The 21330-nt window shown below is 38.5% G+C and overlaps 1 protein-coding gene across 1 annotated transcript in view; it reads right to left on the reverse strand.

Moving 5' to 3' along the window:
- Nucleotides 1–20659, reverse strand: part of LOC122739409 (olfactory receptor 1N1-like) — a 31709-nt gene extending 11050 nt beyond the window's left edge. The window contains exons 1-2 of the mRNA XM_043981167.1: nucleotides 20574–20659; nucleotides 18447–19368 (exon numbers count right to left, since the gene is read on the reverse strand). Of these exons, the coding sequence (XP_043837102.1) occupies nucleotides 18447–19368; nucleotides 20574–20659 (1008 nt within the window). The remainder of the gene's footprint in view (nucleotides 1–18446; nucleotides 19369–20573) is intronic.
- Nucleotides 20660–21330: the final 671 nt, after the last annotated feature.

Below are 21330 nucleotides of genomic sequence, written 5' to 3' on the forward strand. Positions count from 1 at the left end.
TCCTGCCTCTTCCACCCATCTAAAATGAATTAATGGTTTTGTTGCAGGTGGTCCAGTTATGACAGTTCCTTTCCTATGCACTCTAATCTCTTAATCTACATTGTCTCTGCAATTCTCAGATGGCCATCTTCAGATGGTAGGTGGCAGGAGAAAGGCCTTCTCCACTTGTGGCTCTCAACCTCTCTGTGGTCTGTATTTTTATGGTACAATTTTCAGTGTGTATCTCTGCCCTTCATCTACTTCTCCTCCAAAGACATTGTGGCCTCTGTGGTATACACAGTGGTAATGCCAATGCTCAACCCTTTCATCGTATAGCCTAAGAAACCAAGACATGAAGGTGCCCTGGGGAGTCTCCCTCAGAGGCAAGTATACTACCTCTCATCACATTGACCCCTTAGCCTTCTATGCTCAGCATTCTCTTAATCGCTTTTCAACTTTGAACTGAAAAGGATATCAGGTCTTTTTTTATTCCCTCTGATTTATTTTTATTTTTATTATAGACCTCAGTACCATTCCTTGCACTGGATTATAGGATTAGGCTCCCTACCTTAGGAAAAGCTAGTCCTAATGGCTAAGACAGACTAACATAGATAGTCTTTTAAGTCTAGGTTTCCCATAGATTTAGGGAGCATATAAATTGTGAAAACTTTGTTATTTAGTAGCATATAAGTTAGAGTAAGATATAATAAAATAATTTTAGGATTAATATTAAAAAAAAACAACAAACAAACTAGGTTTCCCTTGCTGGCACAAAGGGATGTTTGACCAAAGGCTACGTCTACATTTCTGGCAGTTGGAGAAAACTTAGCCAGAGGCTAAGAGGTTAAATTCCTCTTTCCAGTCTCAGTGGACAAGCTCCTTTTTTCTTGAGCTGCTGGCTAAGTGGAGTAATGGAATATTCTAAGGAAGATTGAGGTGGGGGGGGAGGGTTGACTGCTAAACAATGACACAAATTCCTCTTTCCCAGTATACTTTCTGGTTACAAAAGGCCCCACCTTGTGGAAAAGACCTCTGCCATAGGATTAAGAAAATGTGGGTGGGGAAGCAGCTAGGTGGCACAGCAGAGAGAGCACCAGCCCTGGATTCAGAAGGACCTGAGTTCAAATTTGGCCTCAGACACTTGACACTTACTAACTGTGTGACCCTAGGGAGTCACTTAACCCTTATTGCCCCACCATAAATAAAAAGAAAAAAGAAAAAGAAAGTTTGGAAGATGTTAACTACTCAGGTGACCTCACTTGTTTAATTGAATTATGTTCAAAACAAGGTTCAGTCATTTTTATTCCTTCTTTTTACTATAGAATTCAGCTCTCTAAATCATTTCTCTCATACCTCTGAAGTGTAAGGTGACCTAGTTTAGTATGCAAATACTAGCTTTGCAAATTAAACTATAGATGACTAGATAACTGTCCTTGGTTCCTGGTTTATTGCAGACAATCAATTTTGTCAGAAAGTGGTATGTTTTGAAAAGTATTCACTAATGGGTAGAAGAAAACCTGGAGACAAGTTTCTAATGAAATGCCCCAATGCTTTGTCCTTAGCACTGTACTATTCAATTTTTTTAACAGACTTAAGTAGTCATACATACCATATTTATCAACTTTGTAGATGGCCTAAAAATAGGAGAAACACTTGAGATGACAGAACTGACATCCCAAAATAAATCATCAGGTTTTAATTATGGCCTACCTTACTTTATCACAGAATGAAAGAGCTAGAAAGGACATGTGAATACTAAGAACCTAAACTAATCCTGACGAAGAATGTTCTCTACAACACTCCCAACTTCAACCTGACATCAAATCTAAATTGTCTTCTTTGGAACTTCTACCTGTTGCTTTTTGGGACCAAGTAGATCAGGTCTAATCCCTCTTTCACAGGACCACTTTTCCATTCTTCAAGACCACTATAATGGCCCTCTCATCCTTCTAAATAGTCCCTTTTACATTCAATTCAACATATTTCCTTTAGCTCACATATGATACATTTATAAGTCATCTCAATCTTTCTGTTCATCCTCTCCTGCTCATTCATCAAAATATCCCATTTCTTTTCTCTTTAAAATATCATGCCCAGAGCAGAAAATATTCCAGCTGTGGCATCACTAGGTCAGAGTACAAGTATTACCTGTCTTTTTGTGGGCCTCTTCCCTTTTAATCCTGCCCAGGATATGATTAAGTTTTAATTTTAATTGACTCAGGTTTTACTTACACTATAAGGAAACATTGAGTTCTTTTCACAAGAAAGACCACATTTAGTAGGGAGAAATATGAAGTCTAGCTCTTACATTAAAGACAATCCACAGTATCTGTTCATACAAGCCTTTTCATATCCTTTTGAAGCAATTAATTTCCTTATTCCTTATACCACAGTCATGCTCCATTACATTCATTAACACAAATGATTCCTCAATATACTCCCTTAGTTTCTGACTCTTTTTTCCACTATAAAAGAGAGAGTGAAGTGAGCAGAGTTAGAAAAAAAATTTCTACTCATATCAATATTACAGGAAAAAGCAATTATGAAGAAATTTGCAAACCAATGCCAAGTAAAAGAGAAGAATCAGTAGAACAATTTGTGCAATAAAAATAACACCATAAAAATGAAAAAAATGAAATCTGTAAAGAAATATGATCAATATAATGACCATTCATCATTTCAAAGGGCTGTTTATGATGATGAAGAATGCTACCTTTTTACAGAGAAGTGACAGATTAAGGGGTTAGAATGGGGCAAATATTTTAGTATACCATTACTGATGGGATTTTGTGCTTGACTACTTATGTTTGTTTTAACAAATTTATTTTCATTTTTCCCCATTGTAGCAGGGATAAGAAGGAAAGAAAATAGATTTCTATTATTTAAAAAAATTGAGAGGTGGAAGGGTGTTCCAGATATGAAATGCTACATGAACTTTCAGTTGATGTTTGTTATATTATTAATTTTCATTACCTGTTTCATTTGGTTACAAAAGGATTCTGAAGAAGTAGGAATCATTTTAAATATTTATAATATAAAAAGATAATCCATTTATAAAATGTAAAAAGGAATAATTAAAAATTAAGGGCATAAATACAAGATGGAAGATTTGTATTTAAACAGCAATTCATGAGAAAAAGGCCAGGTAGAGTTAGGGGACTGTAAAAAACCAAACAAACAAAAAACAATGCCCTTCCATACTCCATTATTAGATGTAATGTGTTCATAATACTTTGCCTTGGTCAGAATATAATGTACATTTCGTTTCCAGTTCAAGTACGTAAATTCTATGAAGAATATTGACAAGTTAAACTATATCCAGAGGAGCTAGATGAGGGTGTTAAAGAGAAAAACAAAGTCATGGTAGGTGAAAATCATTGAAAAGAATTGTGTAATCTATATGTTTAATCTATAAGAGGAAAAAAAACTAAGCTAATTAACCTGTTTCCAAAGATCTGAAGGTCTTTTGAGTGAAAGACTCATTTGGTTTGGCCTTAGAAGTCAAAACTCGAAACAATGATCAGAAGTTACAGAGACACAGGTTTTAGCTGAGAAGAAACTTTCTAAAAATTAGATCTGACAAAAGTAAAATAATGCTGCCTCAGATGATAGCAAGCTCTCCAAACTGGAGGTCTTCAAGCAGAAGCCAAAAGGCCATTTGTGGGATGTATAGTAGAAGGAGCTGTTAATGAAGGAGAGGTTAAATTAGGAAGGAAAGTAGGAACTCTGAAGAGCCTTTCTATACTGAAAATCTGATTTTATAGTTCAAAATAATAAAAGTAATGATTTTTCTTCAGCTGAGAAGCTTTCATTTTCCAGATGAGGAAACAACCCCAGAGAATTATATAACTTAACAAAGATAAGAAGCCATGCGAAGATTGTTACCAATATCACCTTTATGTTTAGAAGGATCTATGTTATCCTTAAATGACATCTTTTGAACTTTGAATTGAGGGTGAAGGGGTTGGGGGGTATAATAGATTAACTCCAGTGTCATGCCATTTAGGGAACAAGGTTATATTCCTCTATTTGATATTCTATAGGCTTGTATTTTTTCCTTCTAAATCTTCCAGGGCAGCTAGGTGGTACAGTAGATAAAGCACCGGCCTTGGATTCAGGAGTACCTGAGTTGAAATCTGACCTCAGACACTTGATACTTACTAGCTGTGTGACCCTGGGCAAGTCACTTAACCCCCATTGCCCCACAAAAAAAAAAAGATATAGCCTTCTAAATCTTCCAAACTGAAGAGTCCTACTCTTCTGAGAGTGTGTTCTTAGAAAAGCAATTTATTATGTAAGACTCTGAAGGAGTGACAAGCAAAGGGAATTAGTGACTCTGGAGGAGGGAGCTGTGGGGATCCATGCAGCTACCTCTCAGTGAGGTTCAAAGTTATTACTACTGAGGGATTTCTACTAAGAAGAGCTTTCTCTGCTAAGAATTGGGACCCCATGACCTCAGCTCCTGACAATAATGTAGGTTTCCAGAGTTAATTTCAAGTAATGTTTTCCATCATTTTTATCATTAAATTCAGTGAAGAAACAGTGCAATCTACAACAGAAGTAGTTTTGCAAGATAATGACATTTGATGATATCACACTCTAAGAACCTAAATATCGGTTTGCCAAATCTTATATCTTTTTGCCCAGTCATTTTTTGATTAGCTGGAGGGTTCTTTCTGCCTTTCCACAAAACTTTAGCAATTAAGAAGCAAATAGCTAAACTACCAAACTTGAAAATAAATTTTTATTTTCCTTATTATTTTGGGCGTTTTGAAATTTTTCCTTGGAATAAGAAGGGGCCTTTACTGGTCAAAGTGGTTCCTCTACTAAGTATAAGAGTTCTTAGAGGTGATGAAGTAGATAGAATGTTGGACTTGGGGTTGGGGAAACCTGTGTTTTGATCCAGCTCCAGAGTCTCCTAAGCTGTATCACTCTGGCCAAGTCAAGTAATTTCTGTCTGCCTCAGTTTGCTCAGTTGTAAAATAAGAATAATGGCACCAACTTTCCAGGATTGTTGTGAAGATAAAATAAGACAATATTTGCTGTGTAAATGGTACCTATATATGGTCCACCAAAGTCATTATTAGAATTTTGGCTTTAGCTAAATTGGAATATCAACTCTGAAAAGTAGATAGCATGAGAGATCAGTCATCCCTGGAAACTTTGTGGTGCAATCAAATGTCATATTAGAGCACCTCAAAGAAGATACACAGTCAGAAAAAAGTTTCAACAATGAACTGTCTCACAAGAGAACCACAGAGTAATAAAACTTGTGTAGATTATAGAAAAGAAGATATGCGTAGAATATTAGTTCTTATCTTTAGAGAACCTGAAGGATTGCATATGATGAAGGGGCTGTACATGTGTTCTGTTTCAGCAGAATGTAGAACTAAATCCTATAATTTTAAAAAGATACTTTCTAACTCATTTTAATGAAGATTTCTAGAACTATTATGACTGTCCCAGAAATAAAATGAACTACCTTGGGATGAGCTGCTCTCCCCATCATTTGAAATGTTCAAAGAGGTTGTTTGACCATTTGTTAGGAAAATTTTAGTTCTGAATGGGAGCTTAGACTAGATGTTCTGTAAGGAAGTTTTTAATCATTATAAATAAATAAAGGATTGTCAATATTATTTGAATTCTGAATCTGTGATTTTATAGCTTCCATGACTATAGCTAATTATCACATCAAGCCTTATGCCTACACGTCACTAAGTATTAGGAAAACTTTTTGAGAGGAGGTGTGGTGGGTGAAAAATGAAATTATTATGGAAAAAAAGTTTTGAGCTTCTAAGAATGTTATTGCATGATAAGTCAATAACAGATCTTCTCAGCTTAGGGCTGCATCCCAAATACAGGGCTGACAGATTTTTATACATTAAAAACAATTAAATAAATAGGACCAATTAAAAGAAAACAATTAGCCAGTATAAAAATTAGGTAATCTGATTTCTACTTGGAGGAAAGAGTAGGGACTTTCCAAGTTGGGAGGGGAGAACTAACAGGTAAAATTCTTTGAAATTAATAAAGAGATGTCCTACCTATCCCCAAGTGTCTGTAAGAAATAATAACTGGTTGATTTGCAAGGTGCCAGTTTTCAGATAAGATTTATGGGTTGCTTGAGATATATAATTGTGAGAAACCTCCTTGCATCAATCTTTGGATCTGATTGGGTTTCAGGTCAGCATAACCTAGGTCCTTATTTAAACATCTCTAAACAATAGGTAGAGGTTGTCCAGCTATCCAATAATGCAAGGCTAGGTTCAAACAATGCAACAAAGTCCTTTCACAATTTCCAAAAATGAATATTTTTACAAGACAAAAATTGGACTAAACTGATAATTGAATAGAAAGGGAACTGAACTTGCTTCAGAACTGAGTCACAAGATAGAGTCAATTTCCCTACCACTTGCTATTCCAATCTCTTCTGTTCCTTCACAGGAAATGCTTTTCTATTTCATCTGTTTACCCTCAGCATCTAGAACAGGGCTTTGCATATAGTTGGCACCTAATAAATGCTTGATGAATTGGACTGAATTAAAATATGAACCCTGCTTATATATAGAAAGATAATCTCATAAATGCCATTATAAATTCAAAGTTTTGACCTTATTTTATCTTATGCTTCAACTGATTGGAACTCTTTACAAATAGCATTTTGGTGAAATATGGACTTTGTGAATTTGAAGTTGTCATGAAATTGGAAAGTTGACATTTTCTTGTGATTCTGACTGACAAGGACTTGAGCCTCACCACCTCTCCATGCAATAAATAATGAAAACATAGCTTTAGTTTTACATCACCAATTGCTTACTGGAAACTTTCAACAGATATTATATATTGATAACCAACTCAACATGTCAAAAATTAGAACTATGATCTTTTACCCTGAATTCACTCATATTTCAAACTTCCCTGTTGCTGTCCAGAGTAGCACCCTTTTTATTTCCTCTTTGGTTTGTATTCTTCATGTCATTCTTGATTACTCATTCTCACTCACTCCACACATCTATTCAGTTGCAAATCTTGTGATTTCACAACTAAAGTTGTGATCCTGGGTAACTGAAAGGCTTATGACATTTTTGATAATAATAGAGATATTTGGAAGAGGGTTGGGATTGGGAGAAAAACTAAACAGCTTTGACATAATGAGTTTCATTTGTCTAGGGGGGAAGCTATTTCTAAGTCAAACTGGCAGTTGGTGTTATAGGGTGGGAATTAAAGAGGATCACAAATAAAATTGAACACAGGTAAATTGAGTCAATTCTCTAAGGAGCATATTAGGTACTAAAACAGGCATGTGACCTGATAATAAAGAATGTGTATAATTGCTATGATTCTGGACAAAAGACCCAAAATTTAGACTGCAATACATTTTTATAAGCATAGAATAAGGAATAGAACAGAAACCATTTAATTGACCAGAATCACAGAGAACAAGGAAAGCAGGTATAGTGCCCACATTTCATGAAATCTACTTCTCCTTCTCTAAGGAATGCCCATGTCAATTTAAATGTCCTTGGGACATACTGAAGTTACTGAGAATGGCAAACTTACTAGTGACTAGGGAATTAGATAAGGCCACATTAATTTTTTTTATTTAGAATTTTATTTTCCCAAATTATATATAAAAACAAATTTTAACATTTATTGTAAAAACTTTGTGTTCCAAATTCTCTTCCCCCCTCCCACTTAAGAACTCAAGCAACTCAATATAAGTTATACATGTGTAGTCATGAAAAACATTTCAACATTTGTCAGGTTGTGAAAAAAAAGACAAAAAAAATCTTTAGAAAAAGGAACTAACAAAAAAGTTATGCTTCAATCTGTACTCAGAAATGATCAGTTCTTTCTCTGTAGATGGATTGCATTTTTCATAAGTCTTTTAGAGTTATCTTGGATTATTGAATTGCTGAAAATAACTAAGTCGTTTACAGCAGATGATCTTTCAATACTGCTGTTATTTTTCATACGGTACATTTCACTTTTCACCAGCACATGAAAGTCTTTCCAGGTTTTTCTGCTAGCTTCATGCTCATCAATTTCTTATAGCAAACTATATTTATATAGTACTTTAAAGAGAGATTCCATTACAATAACCCAATGATGCTGATTATTGCAACAACAATAATAGATAACATTTATATAGTACCTTATACCTGACAAAGAATTGTCTTCACAAGAGGCCAGCAAAGTACCACGAGTTCTATCATCATCATCCTAATCAGCCTAATCATCATCTTACATTGTTCTTTACTCTGCTTCAATTTTTTTTCATACTTACTATTGCTAAGTGTTTCCCTCCATCCTATTCCCTCCCCATAATATTTAATCTATTTTTATCATCTTTCACCCTATCCCTCCTCAAAAGTATTTTGCTTCTGACTGCTCCCTCCCCCAATCTGCCCTCCCTTCCTTCATCCCTCCCCCCTTATCTTCTTCCCCTCCTACTTCCCTGCAGGTTAAGATATATTATTATACTGTGATAAAATAATGGGATTTAGCAGATACTCAAAGACCCACCTGGAGATTAATCTAAACTGATTGTATCAAGTGAGAGTGATTGACTGCTGATTAGTCGACTTCAAAGTTAACTAGATTGTAATCACACCTGGCTAGCCCTTAACACATTATGGTTCTCAGAAGCTAGACTGTGAACTTAACTTGAGAACACCTTCAAGTTCAGTGAACCAATGGATTTGTAGGACACCAACCAATCAGCTTGAAGCAGTATGTAAGGACCACCTCTATAAAAAGCTTCCACAATCAGTTTTCCAGTGAGTTCCTGATTAAAGCAGGTTGGTGATGGAGGACGTGAGGAGGAACCAGACAAGGCTGGAATTCTAGACTAGGTAGGCCTTCTTTTTCTTAACTTTCTGAACTCCATGTGAATACCTGTATGCTTTTAATAAATGTTTAATGCCTAAAGACTGGTACTGAAGCTTTTTTATTTAAGGCGATCACACAATCTAGATTTTAAACATCACAATACCCAATTTAATGTGTATTCTATTCCCTCTTTGAGCCAATTCTGATTTTCATCATTCACTCCCCTGCCTCTCCCCCATATTCCTCTCAACTTCATAATTTTCTTCTTGCTTCTTTTATGTGAGATACTTGGCCCCATTCCACCTCTCCCTTTCCCTTTATTCCAGTGCATTGCTCTCTCCCATTAATTTTATTTTTTTAAGATTTCATCCTTTCATATTCAATTCACACCTGTGCTCTGTCTAAATATATTCCATTAAGCTGCCCTTATAATGAGAAAGATTTTATGTGTTAATCATATCATCTTCACATGTAGTAATATAAACAATTTAATCTTTTAACATCCCTCTTAATTTTTCCTGTTTAGATTTTTATGCTTCTCTAAGGTCTTGTTTTTGAAAGTCAATTTTTCAATTCAGTTCAGTTCTTTTCATCATGAATACCTGCAAGTTCTCTTTTTCACTGAAGTCCTATTTTTCCTCTAAAGGATTATGCTCAGTTTTGCTGGATAGGTGACTCTTGTGATCCCAGTTCCTTTGCCCTCTGGAATATCATATTCCTAGCCCTCTGATCCTTTAATGTAGAAGCTTCTAGGTCTTGGGTTATCCTGACAGTGATTCCACCATACTTGAATTGTTTCTTTCTGGCTGGTTGAGATATTTTCTCCTTGACCTGGGAGCTCTGGAATTTGGCTATAACATTCTTGGAAGTTTTCACTTTGGAATCTCATTCAGGAAGTGGTCAGTGGATTCTTTCAATTTCTACTTTGCCTTCTGCTTCTAGAATATCAGGGCAATTCCCTCAGGAGAGATGCTAGGACTGAAAGTACAGGTTTGGGAAGTCATATGGATATAAATGTTTGTCCTTCATTCTCGAAGAGGACCATCCCATTACATTAAGGTCATGACTTGCATTGAATTGGATTGAAGTGAAGGATGTGTGTTCAAGGTCACCAAGCTCATTCTCTCCTCCAGAACCATGTGGGTCCAGTGTCAAAATATACATTAGGATGACTGGAGACGGCCCAGATGTTTAAACAATTGGTGTTAAGTGATTTGTTCAGGGTCCCACAGTTACTAAGTGTCTGAAGTGAAATGTGAACTCAGGTCTTCTTGACTCAAGGGCCAGTGCTCTATACACTGTGATACCTCACTAATTTGGTACACAGAAGAGAAGTAAGGTTACGAAGTCACTCTGAGAAGCAAGTTAATATAAACATGTTCAATTTTGTATATACCTAATATATATATATATATGTATACATATATACATACACATATATGGACAATGTAGAATATATTGCATTATTTTATGTATGTATTAATATACAACAAGTTATTTATGTAATTAAACACTAATATATAATGTATTATATATATATATGCTGAAAACGGACTCATATGTAATATATAACATAAGTATATGTATATATAAAATACATAAAATCACTCTTTGGCTCTTCTTTGAGTAGGGAATATTTGGGTGTCCTTGATTTTTTTAAAGCCATAATTAAATTTTAATTTTATAAAGAAAATGATTTTTGTGATTCAAAAACTAATTACCATCAACAATGAGCTTCTGTGGAAGCTAATCCCTGACCTCAAGAAGATTGAGTTCTAGACATGTACACAAGAAAAGATAATAAGTGATATAAAAGTATATTATGAAGATCAAATGAATTGTTCCCATTCTAAATGCGATAAATGAGTGGCAAGGACACTGGGGAATCTAGATATTTGGACAGTCTTTTTTTGACCTGGATCTTGAAGAATCGGAACAGCGAATAAAGAGATAGATGTGAGACGGCTCACCATGGAGGAGGACAGAATGGAACAAGAGTTCAGAAGCAGCAAGGTTTCAACATATAGAATAGGATTGGTATATTTTTAGATCTAGAGATTTACTTCTATGAACGATGACAAAGTCAGAACATGTATGGGAGAATAAGGTGTGGGGGGTCTCATGACACAGAGAAGTGAGAGAGAAGTGATATACAAGTAGAATAGACCAAGGAGTAATACAAAAAATAATCATAATTGGGGAGAAAGTAAGTAATGCTATGAAATCAGGAAGTCAGCACGACTTGAGATGGAAGATGTCAGGTTCGCTGGGAGTAAGGGGCTTCATGAATGAAGTAAGAAGCCTCCAAGGAGACTCTCTAAACCATGGGTACATGCATTTTATAGGAACCTCCATGACACCAGTCATAAATTCCCAGAATATAGAGTCCATTACATAATGTTCTTTTTCTACTGAGAGCATAGGATGCAGGAGGCTAAAGGCCAGAAAGAATTATTGAACAATTTTTCCTCTTTTCTCTAAGAAGGATTCATGGCAATAAAATTCCAGAGGCACTGAAACTAAGTAAATATTCCTGCATTGAACTGCACTCCAATTCTTCACCCTTAGAGGCAAAGAACCCAGGCTTTAGTTCCTTAATTTAACCAACTCCACTAGGGGAACGTCATAACTCAGAATCATCTCATCTTAAAAGACAACAGATATCTGCAATCACAACCTCTAGATTTGAATTTGCTCTTGTCTTAAGCAGAGAAATAAACACAACAAAGATGGTTAACATGATCTGACATGATCACTGACTAACAGGGTAAGATTTAGGGGCACATAAATATAAGTGTTAGATAGGTTTGGGGGCTGTCATTAATGAATGAACCCTTTTCCCTACTCCCCCATTCCCAGATCTTACTCAAAAAATTAATGCAAAGGGGGGGCCAGGTAGATGGTGTGTGCAGTGGTTAAAGCGCTGACACTGAGTTCAAATCTGGCCTCAGACACTTGGACACTTACTAGCTGTGATGATGTTGGGTGGGCAAGTCACTTAACCCCCATTGCCCTGCAAAAAAACAAAGCACAAACAAAAAACAAACAAAAAAAAATTAATGCGAAATAGTCATTATAGCACCCAGCAAATTTAAAGTTTGGTGTAGTGAGAAGTCAAAAGAGGCGCATATAGACAAGGAAATATGGGGGTAAATTAGCACCATTGTATTAGATGAGAACATTAAAGGCTCCAAGAGGAGATTTGTGAGAAGGATGGTGGGCCTCTTGGTGATCATATCCTTGTTTAGGAAGTCAGGAAGATGGGCAACCAGTCTAAGATAATTCTCTGTGATGGGTAGCAAATTACTTCTTTTCTTTGGTATTTTTTCATTTTATCTTCAGTTGTAAATAGCTATCTTTCCAATGACACAAAGATATTGAGATGATGAAAGGGGATAGCAGTTCAGACACTGGACTCTTGGTTGACCCAAGCACCATGCAAATGCTAGGTGGTATTTGTGTAATTATATTGAAGGTGGATTTTTGTGAGAGCTGAGGAATGTAATCCTGTCTGGGCTAAACTTCCTCTGCATCCTCCCTCCCAGTATACATACATACATACATACATACATACATACATACATACATACATACATACATGTATGCATGCATGTATGGTTGCAGGATAGCTATTTACATCTAAAGATAAAATGAAAGAAGACCAAATATATAGCTTTTAACATACACGCACATACATACACACATGTTTATATAGCTTTGAATGAACCGAGGGGAAGGGAAGGGGTAACAGGAAGGAAAAAACAGGAAGGGTAGGGGAGAAAGAAGTACAATATCATGAATTTTTTTTCCTTTCAGAGTGGACTTGGTCTCTGTGAACAATCAACAACTGGGGAAAACCTTAAAAAGAGTCCAGCCTCCCCTGTTTGTGGTTCCCTTTTCTCTACAAACTAATTCTAAGCCAAGTGAGGAGATCTCAGGGCTGTTGCTCCTTAATTGTTTTTCCAAACATCCTACTCTGTGTGACCTTGTTCCTGTCCCTGAAAACTGTTTTCACCTCTATAAATATGACTGTTGAATGTCAGATGAAAGAAGTGAAGATCAGGTGAGTAAAGAAATTAATCCCCTTCTCCTTCTCTCTCTCTCTCTCTCTCTCTCTCTCTCTCTCTCTCTCTCTCTCTCTCTCTCTGTTTTTGGCAGGGCAATGAGGGTTAAGTGACTTGTCCAGGGTCACACAGCTAGTAAGTGTCAAGTGCCTGAAGTCATATTTTAATTCAGGTCCCTCTGAATCCAAGGCCAGTACTTTATCCACAGTGCCACCTAGTTGCCCCCTGAATGCACTTTTCTTAATGCTTCCATAGTTCTTTCTGATGAAGCAAAGCCAAGGAGGCTAGCAATACAGACATTACTGTTGTATCAGATCCAGAAATTTGAGGTAAAGATTAGTCACCTCTTAACTCTGCAACTTGAGAGTCATCAGTACTCACTCCCTTAAATACATGATTCTGCATTAGGACTGTCCTGCTGCTCCTGGGAGCCCTTAAAGCCCTTCTCCTGGTCCTTCCCACTTCCAGACAAACAATCTCAGGGGAAGAGTTAAGCCAGACAGAATGAAGAGTCCATATTATTACTGTCCCAGTGAACCAATTTAAGAGGACTAACCCAAGGGATCTTAACCATGGTGGATACTCTTAAGGCAATATTGCTTTTACTTCTAATGTTGTTAAAAACCCATCTGAATCCTTTAATAATGCTACTTATTTCCTTGTCATCCTTGGTAAAAATTCCTCATGCTAGTATGCTGTCAATGAATCCCAGCTATGGCTAAATAACTCTTCTCAGTCTATTATGTGAATTGGATGGGATTTTTCTTTACCACGTGGATACATCCTTAATTTTAATGTGATTGCCTTTCCCTAGTGTGCCCCAAGAGGGACTCTGCTTTTGTCAAGATACTGCATCCCCCAAATTACTGCCATCCGATGGGTGTACCCCAGAGGAGATTGGGAGACCTTTCACATACACAAGTGACTACTTACCCTACACTGGAGAGGAGTGAAAGTAAGGACCTCCATCATGGGGTTAGGAACCAGGAATCCATTGGTTGATCAGCTACCTGGTTGTCCAAAATCCAGCCTGACCTTGGGATGGATTATATCTTTATCTACCTAGGGCTAGGTTCCTGGGAGTTATCATTTCATAGTATCTTCTAATCTGTCACCTTCATTCTCTTACTGATTTTTATACTTATGCAAACACTCCTAGGTTTCAATGGCCAAACTCTAAGTAAATCACTCCAAGCTGCCCCAGTAAGGGCTAATCTTCCTGAAGAGATGGCTAATATGACAAAATATTTCAGGGCTTTTGGATATAATAAGCAACCAAGGATCAGGTTTAAATTTGTCATGTTCCTCCTTGGCCTATATAGCAATGAATCTTTACATAAGGCAAAACCATAGCTAGTGTACCATAACTTCCCCATTTGTCTGGTTTTCTTTGGCATAGTTAAAACTCTTCTATGTGGAGTTGCTCCCTTGCTGATTGGTCCTTGTTAGGATGAACTATTCCTGCCCCCTGCACTAGCCCATAATGGTCAGCTCCAGTGGTTCAGTGTCTTCAAGAGGAGTACATTCATCCCATTACATGTCTGGGCCACCACTGGAATACTTGCCCAGTGGGACTAAGTTCAGCACTTTGTTTCTGCAAAACACTGGGGATAGAGACAAAAAAATTAAATAGTTTTTGCCCTCAAGAAGCTTTTATTCTATAAGTTTATACATTATCTTCACTTTGTACATATTTTCCAGCTAAATGGCACAGTTCATAAAGCACTGGCCCCCTGAGTCAGGAGGATTTGAGTACAAATCTGGCCTCAGCCACTTGAGACCACTACCTGTGTGACCCTGAGCCAGTCATTAACCTAATTGGCTCAAACATCCCAGGTCATCTCTAGTCATCCTGAAGTATTATCTTGCCATTGGACCCATATAGCTCTGGGGAAGAGAGTGAGGCTACTGACTTTGCACAGCCCTGCCTCACGTAAATCCATTCACTGAAAGTCATGAAATTACCCCATATCCCATGGTTTTCTTCCAAAATTAAGTATATACAACAATAACAATTTTGTAGCTACTTTTTGCACATATACTGGTTTTCTCTAACAGAATGTAATGTCCACAAGAGCAGGAATCATTTGGCTTTTGTTTTTCCATCCTCAGCACCTACACATTGTGTTCCTGGTATATAGTATGCACATAAATACTAGTGGAATGATAGATCAGATAGAGAGATAGGAACGCATTTAAATATATCACTTCTTAAGTGCTCCCTGTGAGCCAGGCATCAGGGAAACAAAGGAAAATAGACAGGGCAAGGGTGAAACAATGCATAAATGAGGCCAGGAATGGGGTCTGAGACGTGTGTATCAGCATGACTTGGAACAGGCCAGGAACGGGCATGGAAGCCTGGGTATGGAGGTCAGCAAGATAAGGGAAAAGCTCACTTATCAGAGCCAGGAGTCTGATGAGGGTATCTGAGTTTTTTAAGTCAGGAAGAAGGAGAGAGAAGGTTCAAATAGACATGGTACTGCAAGGAGCTAATTGGGAATGGATTATATCATCTAATAGTATCTCTTATATAATTAAGGCACAGACATATGATAGAACAAATACAAAGTAAAATAATCTGAAGTGGGTCCTCGCAGTGGCAAGGCAATCCTTTTCTATTTCCCTTATAGATTCACTATTCTATTCACTACAGTGTCTTTTCCAAACCTTTCATCCCTTCTAAAAGTTCCCATGGCTCCTATTCCTCCCACTCTCTCAGATGAATATTTGTATGCATGTATGCATGTATGTAATTGCTGACTAAATATAATAATGGCATGGATTTGGAGTGGCATGCATAGATTTCTGATCTGTGAACTGGCCCAACAAAGAGAGACAGAGACAGACACAGACACAGACACAGACACAGACACAGAGACAGACGGGGGGGGGGGGGAGAGACAGAGAGAAAATGATTTTACAAGGAAGGGAATCTGCTTTTAACATGCTTTAGACTTGAAAGTGCTGGAAGTCAAAGGACATGTTGGATAATTAATTGCCATTACATGCCTGACTCTGATAGTTGTAGGAAGTTATTCAAAAGTTTGTGCTTGTCTCCCTTGGACTCCTCTTTTGAAGTCCTCTAATCATTGGAAAAGCTCCCTTATCTACTCACATAAGTCTATAGCTCAAAGTCCTAATGTTCTCTGGACCAATAATGAGTTAAATTCTCTTACACTAACACAGGGCAATGTTGCCACCTGGGTGTTCTTCAAGGCACTGCCCAACTGAGTGGGCAAAGGTAAGAGACTTTTTTATTGTCTCTATTGAATTTTATTTTGAAGGTCTTTAGCAACTTTTTTTTCTTATCCTGGTATTGATGCTTTGGGATTTTGGTCAGCACAGAATATGAAATCACTTCTTTGTTCAGGATATGAAGAAGTAAGTCATTACTCCTAAAATAAAATAAAAAACTTAAAGGAAGAGCAGATGAAAGAAATAAGATCAAGGTATATATCCCTAACAAGGACCCTTAAATTTTCAGTAGGAATTAAATTATAACAACACCCCCTCCCACTAAATTTGGGGTCAGAAGATCTATGTTCAATTTCTACCTTTGACATTTATAAGCTACATTACCGTGATTTTTTTTTGTTTTTGATTTGTTGTTGTTGTTGTTGTTTGCTTGTTTGTTTTGTGCAGCAATGGGGGTTAAATGACTTGCCCAGGGTCACACAGCTAGTAAGTGTCAAGTGTCTGAGGTCAGATTTGAACTCAAGTCCTCCTGAATCAAGGGCTGGTGCTTTATCTACTGCACCACCTAGCTGCCCCATTTTTGTTTTTGTTTTTGTTTTAGCTACATTACTTTGGTCAAATCTGTTAAACTTTCTGAGCCTCAGTTTCCTCATTTATAAATACTATATTATTTCTAATGTTCCCTCTAGTTCTAAATCTATACTGCTATTATAAGAATCCTCTCATGATTCTCCATTTTCCTCTATTATCATGGCCACTTTCATTATTATCAGCATTAATTCCTAGTTGTATTACATTCATTAATTATTATATTAATGAAAAAAATTTACAGCCATTTAGTACAGAATTAGAAACTAGTCATAGCACTTACTGGTCACAGAAAAGGTAATAATCTCATGCAGGATTAATTCAAACCATGAAAGACACAGGAGGAAATACTTTCGGGGAAGCCAGAGGGATAATCTGGACAAGGAAGGAGGTTATATAGAAGATAAAGTGGTACTGTGCAGTATGAATAGATGCTTGAGTTAAATGACCTGAAGCTGATGTGTTACCATGCTGTGTACTTGAAATTACAGAGTTGAATTGTCCCTTATTCCCTCAATTATGAAATAAAATGTCTTTTGCTACACACAAATTCTCACGCTCAGTATATGTCCATGTCTTTTGTTGCTTGGCTACTGGGAAGTGGAACAAATACACAAGATAAGAATTGAGGTGGATCAATGGTGTAATGTACTAGACAAAACAAAACAATGCATGCAAACTTTGCCTTCATTAACAGGGGTTTGGAGTTCAGAAAAAATGAAGTGATAGTCCTGTTGTATTCTGATGTACTCCTAGATGGGCCACATGCAGAACACTGTTTTTAATTCTGGATGTTACATTTTAAGAAGGACATTGATAAGCTAGAGGGCCTCTAGGAAAGGACAACCAGAATGGTGAAGGTCCTAAGTCCAAGTGACCTGAGGATAGGTTGAAGGAACTGGAGATATATATTTTTTTCTGAATAAGAGAAGAGTCAAGGGTAATATATTAACAGTCTTCAAATAAAAAGAAATGTCACATGGAAGAGATTTTCTTTGTTGTTTAGTAATTTCAGTTATATCTGGATCTTTGTGACCCCACTTGTTTTCTTGGCAGAGATAGTGGAGTGATTTTCCATACCTTTCTCTAGTTCATTTTACAAATGAAGAAACTAAGGTAAACAGGTTTATTTGTCTTAGGGTCACACAGTTAATAAGTGTCTGAGACTGAAAGATAAGTCTTCCTGACTCCAGACCTAGCCACTCTATCCACTGTACCATCTAGCTGCCCCTAGAAGAGAGAATGGGCTTGCCCCTTTTACCATTAAGAGACTAAAAGTAGAAGCAATGGGGGGCAGCTAGGTGGTGCAGTAGATAAAACACCAGCCCTGGATTCAGGAGGACCTGAGTTCAAGTCCAGCCTCAGACACTTGACACTTACTATCTGTGTGACCCTGGGCAAGTCACTTAACCCCCATTGCCCAGCCCCGCCCCAAAAAAGTAGAAGCAATGGATGGAAATTGCAAAGAATTTGTTATGTTTCATGGAAATAAAAACTGCCCTGCCATTGTAGCTATTAAAATCAGGAATAGAATGCCTTCAGTGATATTGGGCTCCCTTTTCATCTATGTTTTAAGTCAAGGCCAGATGGCCACTTGTTGGACATGTGGGGGCTCTTTCAGGTATGGGTTGTACTAGACAGCTACTACTCTCAAACTCTCTATTTCTTTTATTCTATGTATCTGTGAATGAGGCTACAAGTCCAAGTAAGGAGCTTTAAGTCCTACAACAGGGATCATGAGCTTATTATTTCTTCATCATGATACTAGTTCCTTTTCACCATAAATACCTTTAACAATGATGCTTTGATTTCTCGATTCTGCAGGCTATAAATGTAAGGGTTTAGTGTTGGAGCCACCACAGAGAACATGACTGTGGCCACCAGGTCTTCATCTCTCCCCTGGGTGTCCATCTGGCTTGGGGGCTGCAAATAAACACCCACTAGAGTCCCATAGAATAGCCCCACCACACATAGATGGGACCCACATGTGGCAAGTGCTTTGCGCACACCCCCAGTTGTTCGGACTTTATACACAGCAGAGCCAATGAAGGCATAGGAAGTGACAATGCAGGCAGCAGGTAATAGGATGGTGGATCCTCCTTCAATTAGGGCAACTAGGAAGTTGAGGGATGTATCAGAACAGGCAAGATGCAGCAAGGGATAGACATCACAATAGAAGTGTGGAAGGGCATGGTTGCTACAGAAGGACAATCGAGCAATGAGGGATGTGTGAAGCAGAGAGTGCAGGGCTGTGCCCACCCACACAGCCCCCAGGAGCATGCTACATCGTGGTAGGGTTACTATAGTAGCATAGTGAAGAGGTCGGCATATAGCCACATATCGATCCCATGCCATGGCAGCTAACACATAGCTATCCACATTGCCTGCCAACAGGAATAAGAAGACTTGGGCAAGACATCCTGAATGGGTGATAGTCCTGTCCCCTGTCAGCAGGGCATGGAGAAGTCGGGGCATTGTGGTAGATGTAAAGAATAAGTCTGCCAGGGACAGGTTCACCAGAAGCAAGTACATAGGTGTGTGAAGATGTGAGTCTGCTCCAATGGCAACAAGAATCAGCAAGTTTCCCAGGAGAGCTGCCAGGTACAGAGCCAGGAATAGGGGTAACAGAATCTCTTGGTGACTGGAAAAGGCCAGAAGAAAGAAGTCAGAGGTGCTAGTCTGGTTTTCCACTGTTGTATTGCTTGTTGGTCTGAGGAGAGGAGAGAATAAATAAGCTAAGAGAGACTCCTATGGTTCTTTCTAAAACTTCAATCCATCCATAAAGTATAGATGATGTGGTAAATAGAGTGCTGGATCTGGAATCAGAAAGACCTGAATTCATATCCAGCCTCAAATGCTTACAACCTGTATAGCTTTGGGCAAGTGACTTAATTTCTTTCTGATTCAGTTTCTTCACCTAGAAAATGGAAATAATCACCCTTACTTCCCAGGGTTGTTGAGAAAATAAAAATGAAATAATAATTGTAAAGTGCTTTGCAAACCAAGGTCTATAGCCACAGTTGAGGGCATTCATATAAGCATGATGCACAACCTCTGACCATCATTTCCAAAGAGGAAATCAAATGAATTTTCAGGTAAGCTATCAGTTTTACAATTTCTCCAGGATACTGATATACAATAGAGTAATAGTAGCTTGCACACACTAGGCACTTAATCCATTTTTATTGAATTAATGTAGATTATAATTTCATTGAAGTGAAGTCACTGAGGGCAGTACTATAGAAGTACAAAGTATAGTGCTTTATATTTCTTTGTTTCTCCTGTAATGTACTCTATGGTACTCAGCTTTGCCACTAGTTCCGGCACCCCCCCCCCCAAACTCCCTAAATCCTCCCAAAGAAACACTGTCTAATGAGTGAATTCGAGAACCTGGACCTAAACCCTGGATTGCTTCTGTAAGAAGCTTAATGAGTGCTATTCCAGCATTTCTAGAATAGTCAAGCTGGTGAGTGGAGTGTAGCTCAGTGGGGAGGAGGAGGGTGGAGTGAGGCGTTGCCGCTCGAAAAAGGAAGGAGGGCAAGCGGGCTCAGTGTAGGAAGGGAGATGGATAAGAGGTGGAGGGCTCGAGCTGTGGCAGGACTGGGTTGGAAACTAAGGCCCCCAAAAAAGAGGAAGGGGCCTTCTCTGTGTAGCTCAGCTTCCCTCCTCGGGTGGGGTTTCAAGGCCACGCTCCCCTCCTAGCACCTAGGTGACTTGGGGTAAGACGATTCTCTCTGATCCTCAGTTTCCCTCCTCTATAAGATGGGGTGAGGGGTTGTCAGAAAGGAACGTCGTATCAGGCCCTGCTTCTGGTGCCCAAAGTCACAGACGTGTCACTCCGACCCAGGCTGGTTTACAGGAAGCGACCTGCTGGCCTGTTTGGTTACCTGTATGTGCCTGTTCTATTTTTATTACTTGGGTGAGGCAGAGGGGGGATCCACTTCCCTGCCTCCACCACTACACCTGTAAAAAGGGAAGCACCGAGAGGCACCTGGCTTCATGGACCGGTTTAAAACCCATTCTCCCCTTCTCCATCCCCCCCAGACTTTGTTTTGCAAGCTGTACCCTGTGTTCCACCTCCAAAGGGTGGAGGGATGAAAGTAGGCCACCCCCTACCCTGCAGGGTCTTCCTGACTTCCCAGGAATGCCACCTGTATTAGAGTATATAGCGCACTGGCCCTGAAGGTGGGAGATTCTTACTTCAAATCTCAACTCAGGACAGCTAGATGGCAAAGTGGATAAAGCACTGGCTCAGGATTCAGAAGGCCCTGAATTCAAATTTGCCCTCAGACACTTGACACTTACTAGCTGTGTGACCCTGGGCAAGTCACTTAACCCTCACTGCCCCACAAAACACACACACACACACACACACACACACACACACACACACGCACACACACACACAGGCACACACACACAATCTACCTCAGAACTATTAGCTGTGTGACCTGGGCAAATCACAACCCCAACTGCCTAAACATCCGGGGCCATCTTGAGTCATCAGATGTATATCTTGCCAATGGACCCAGGTGACTCAGGAGGATAGCGAGGAGGTTGGTGACCTTCCCCACAGCCATTTCCTCACTTAAATGCAGTTCACTGGTGTCATGGGTCCTCTTGCAGAAGGAAGACCAACAACGAGTAATCAAGATAATAAAGATACTGCCCC

Source organism: Dromiciops gliroides, chromosome 2 (genome assembly GCF_019393635.1).
Source record: "Dromiciops gliroides isolate mDroGli1 chromosome 2, mDroGli1.pri, whole genome shotgun sequence".
NCBI classification, from domain to species: domain Eukaryota; kingdom Metazoa; phylum Chordata; class Mammalia; order Microbiotheria; family Microbiotheriidae; genus Dromiciops; species Dromiciops gliroides.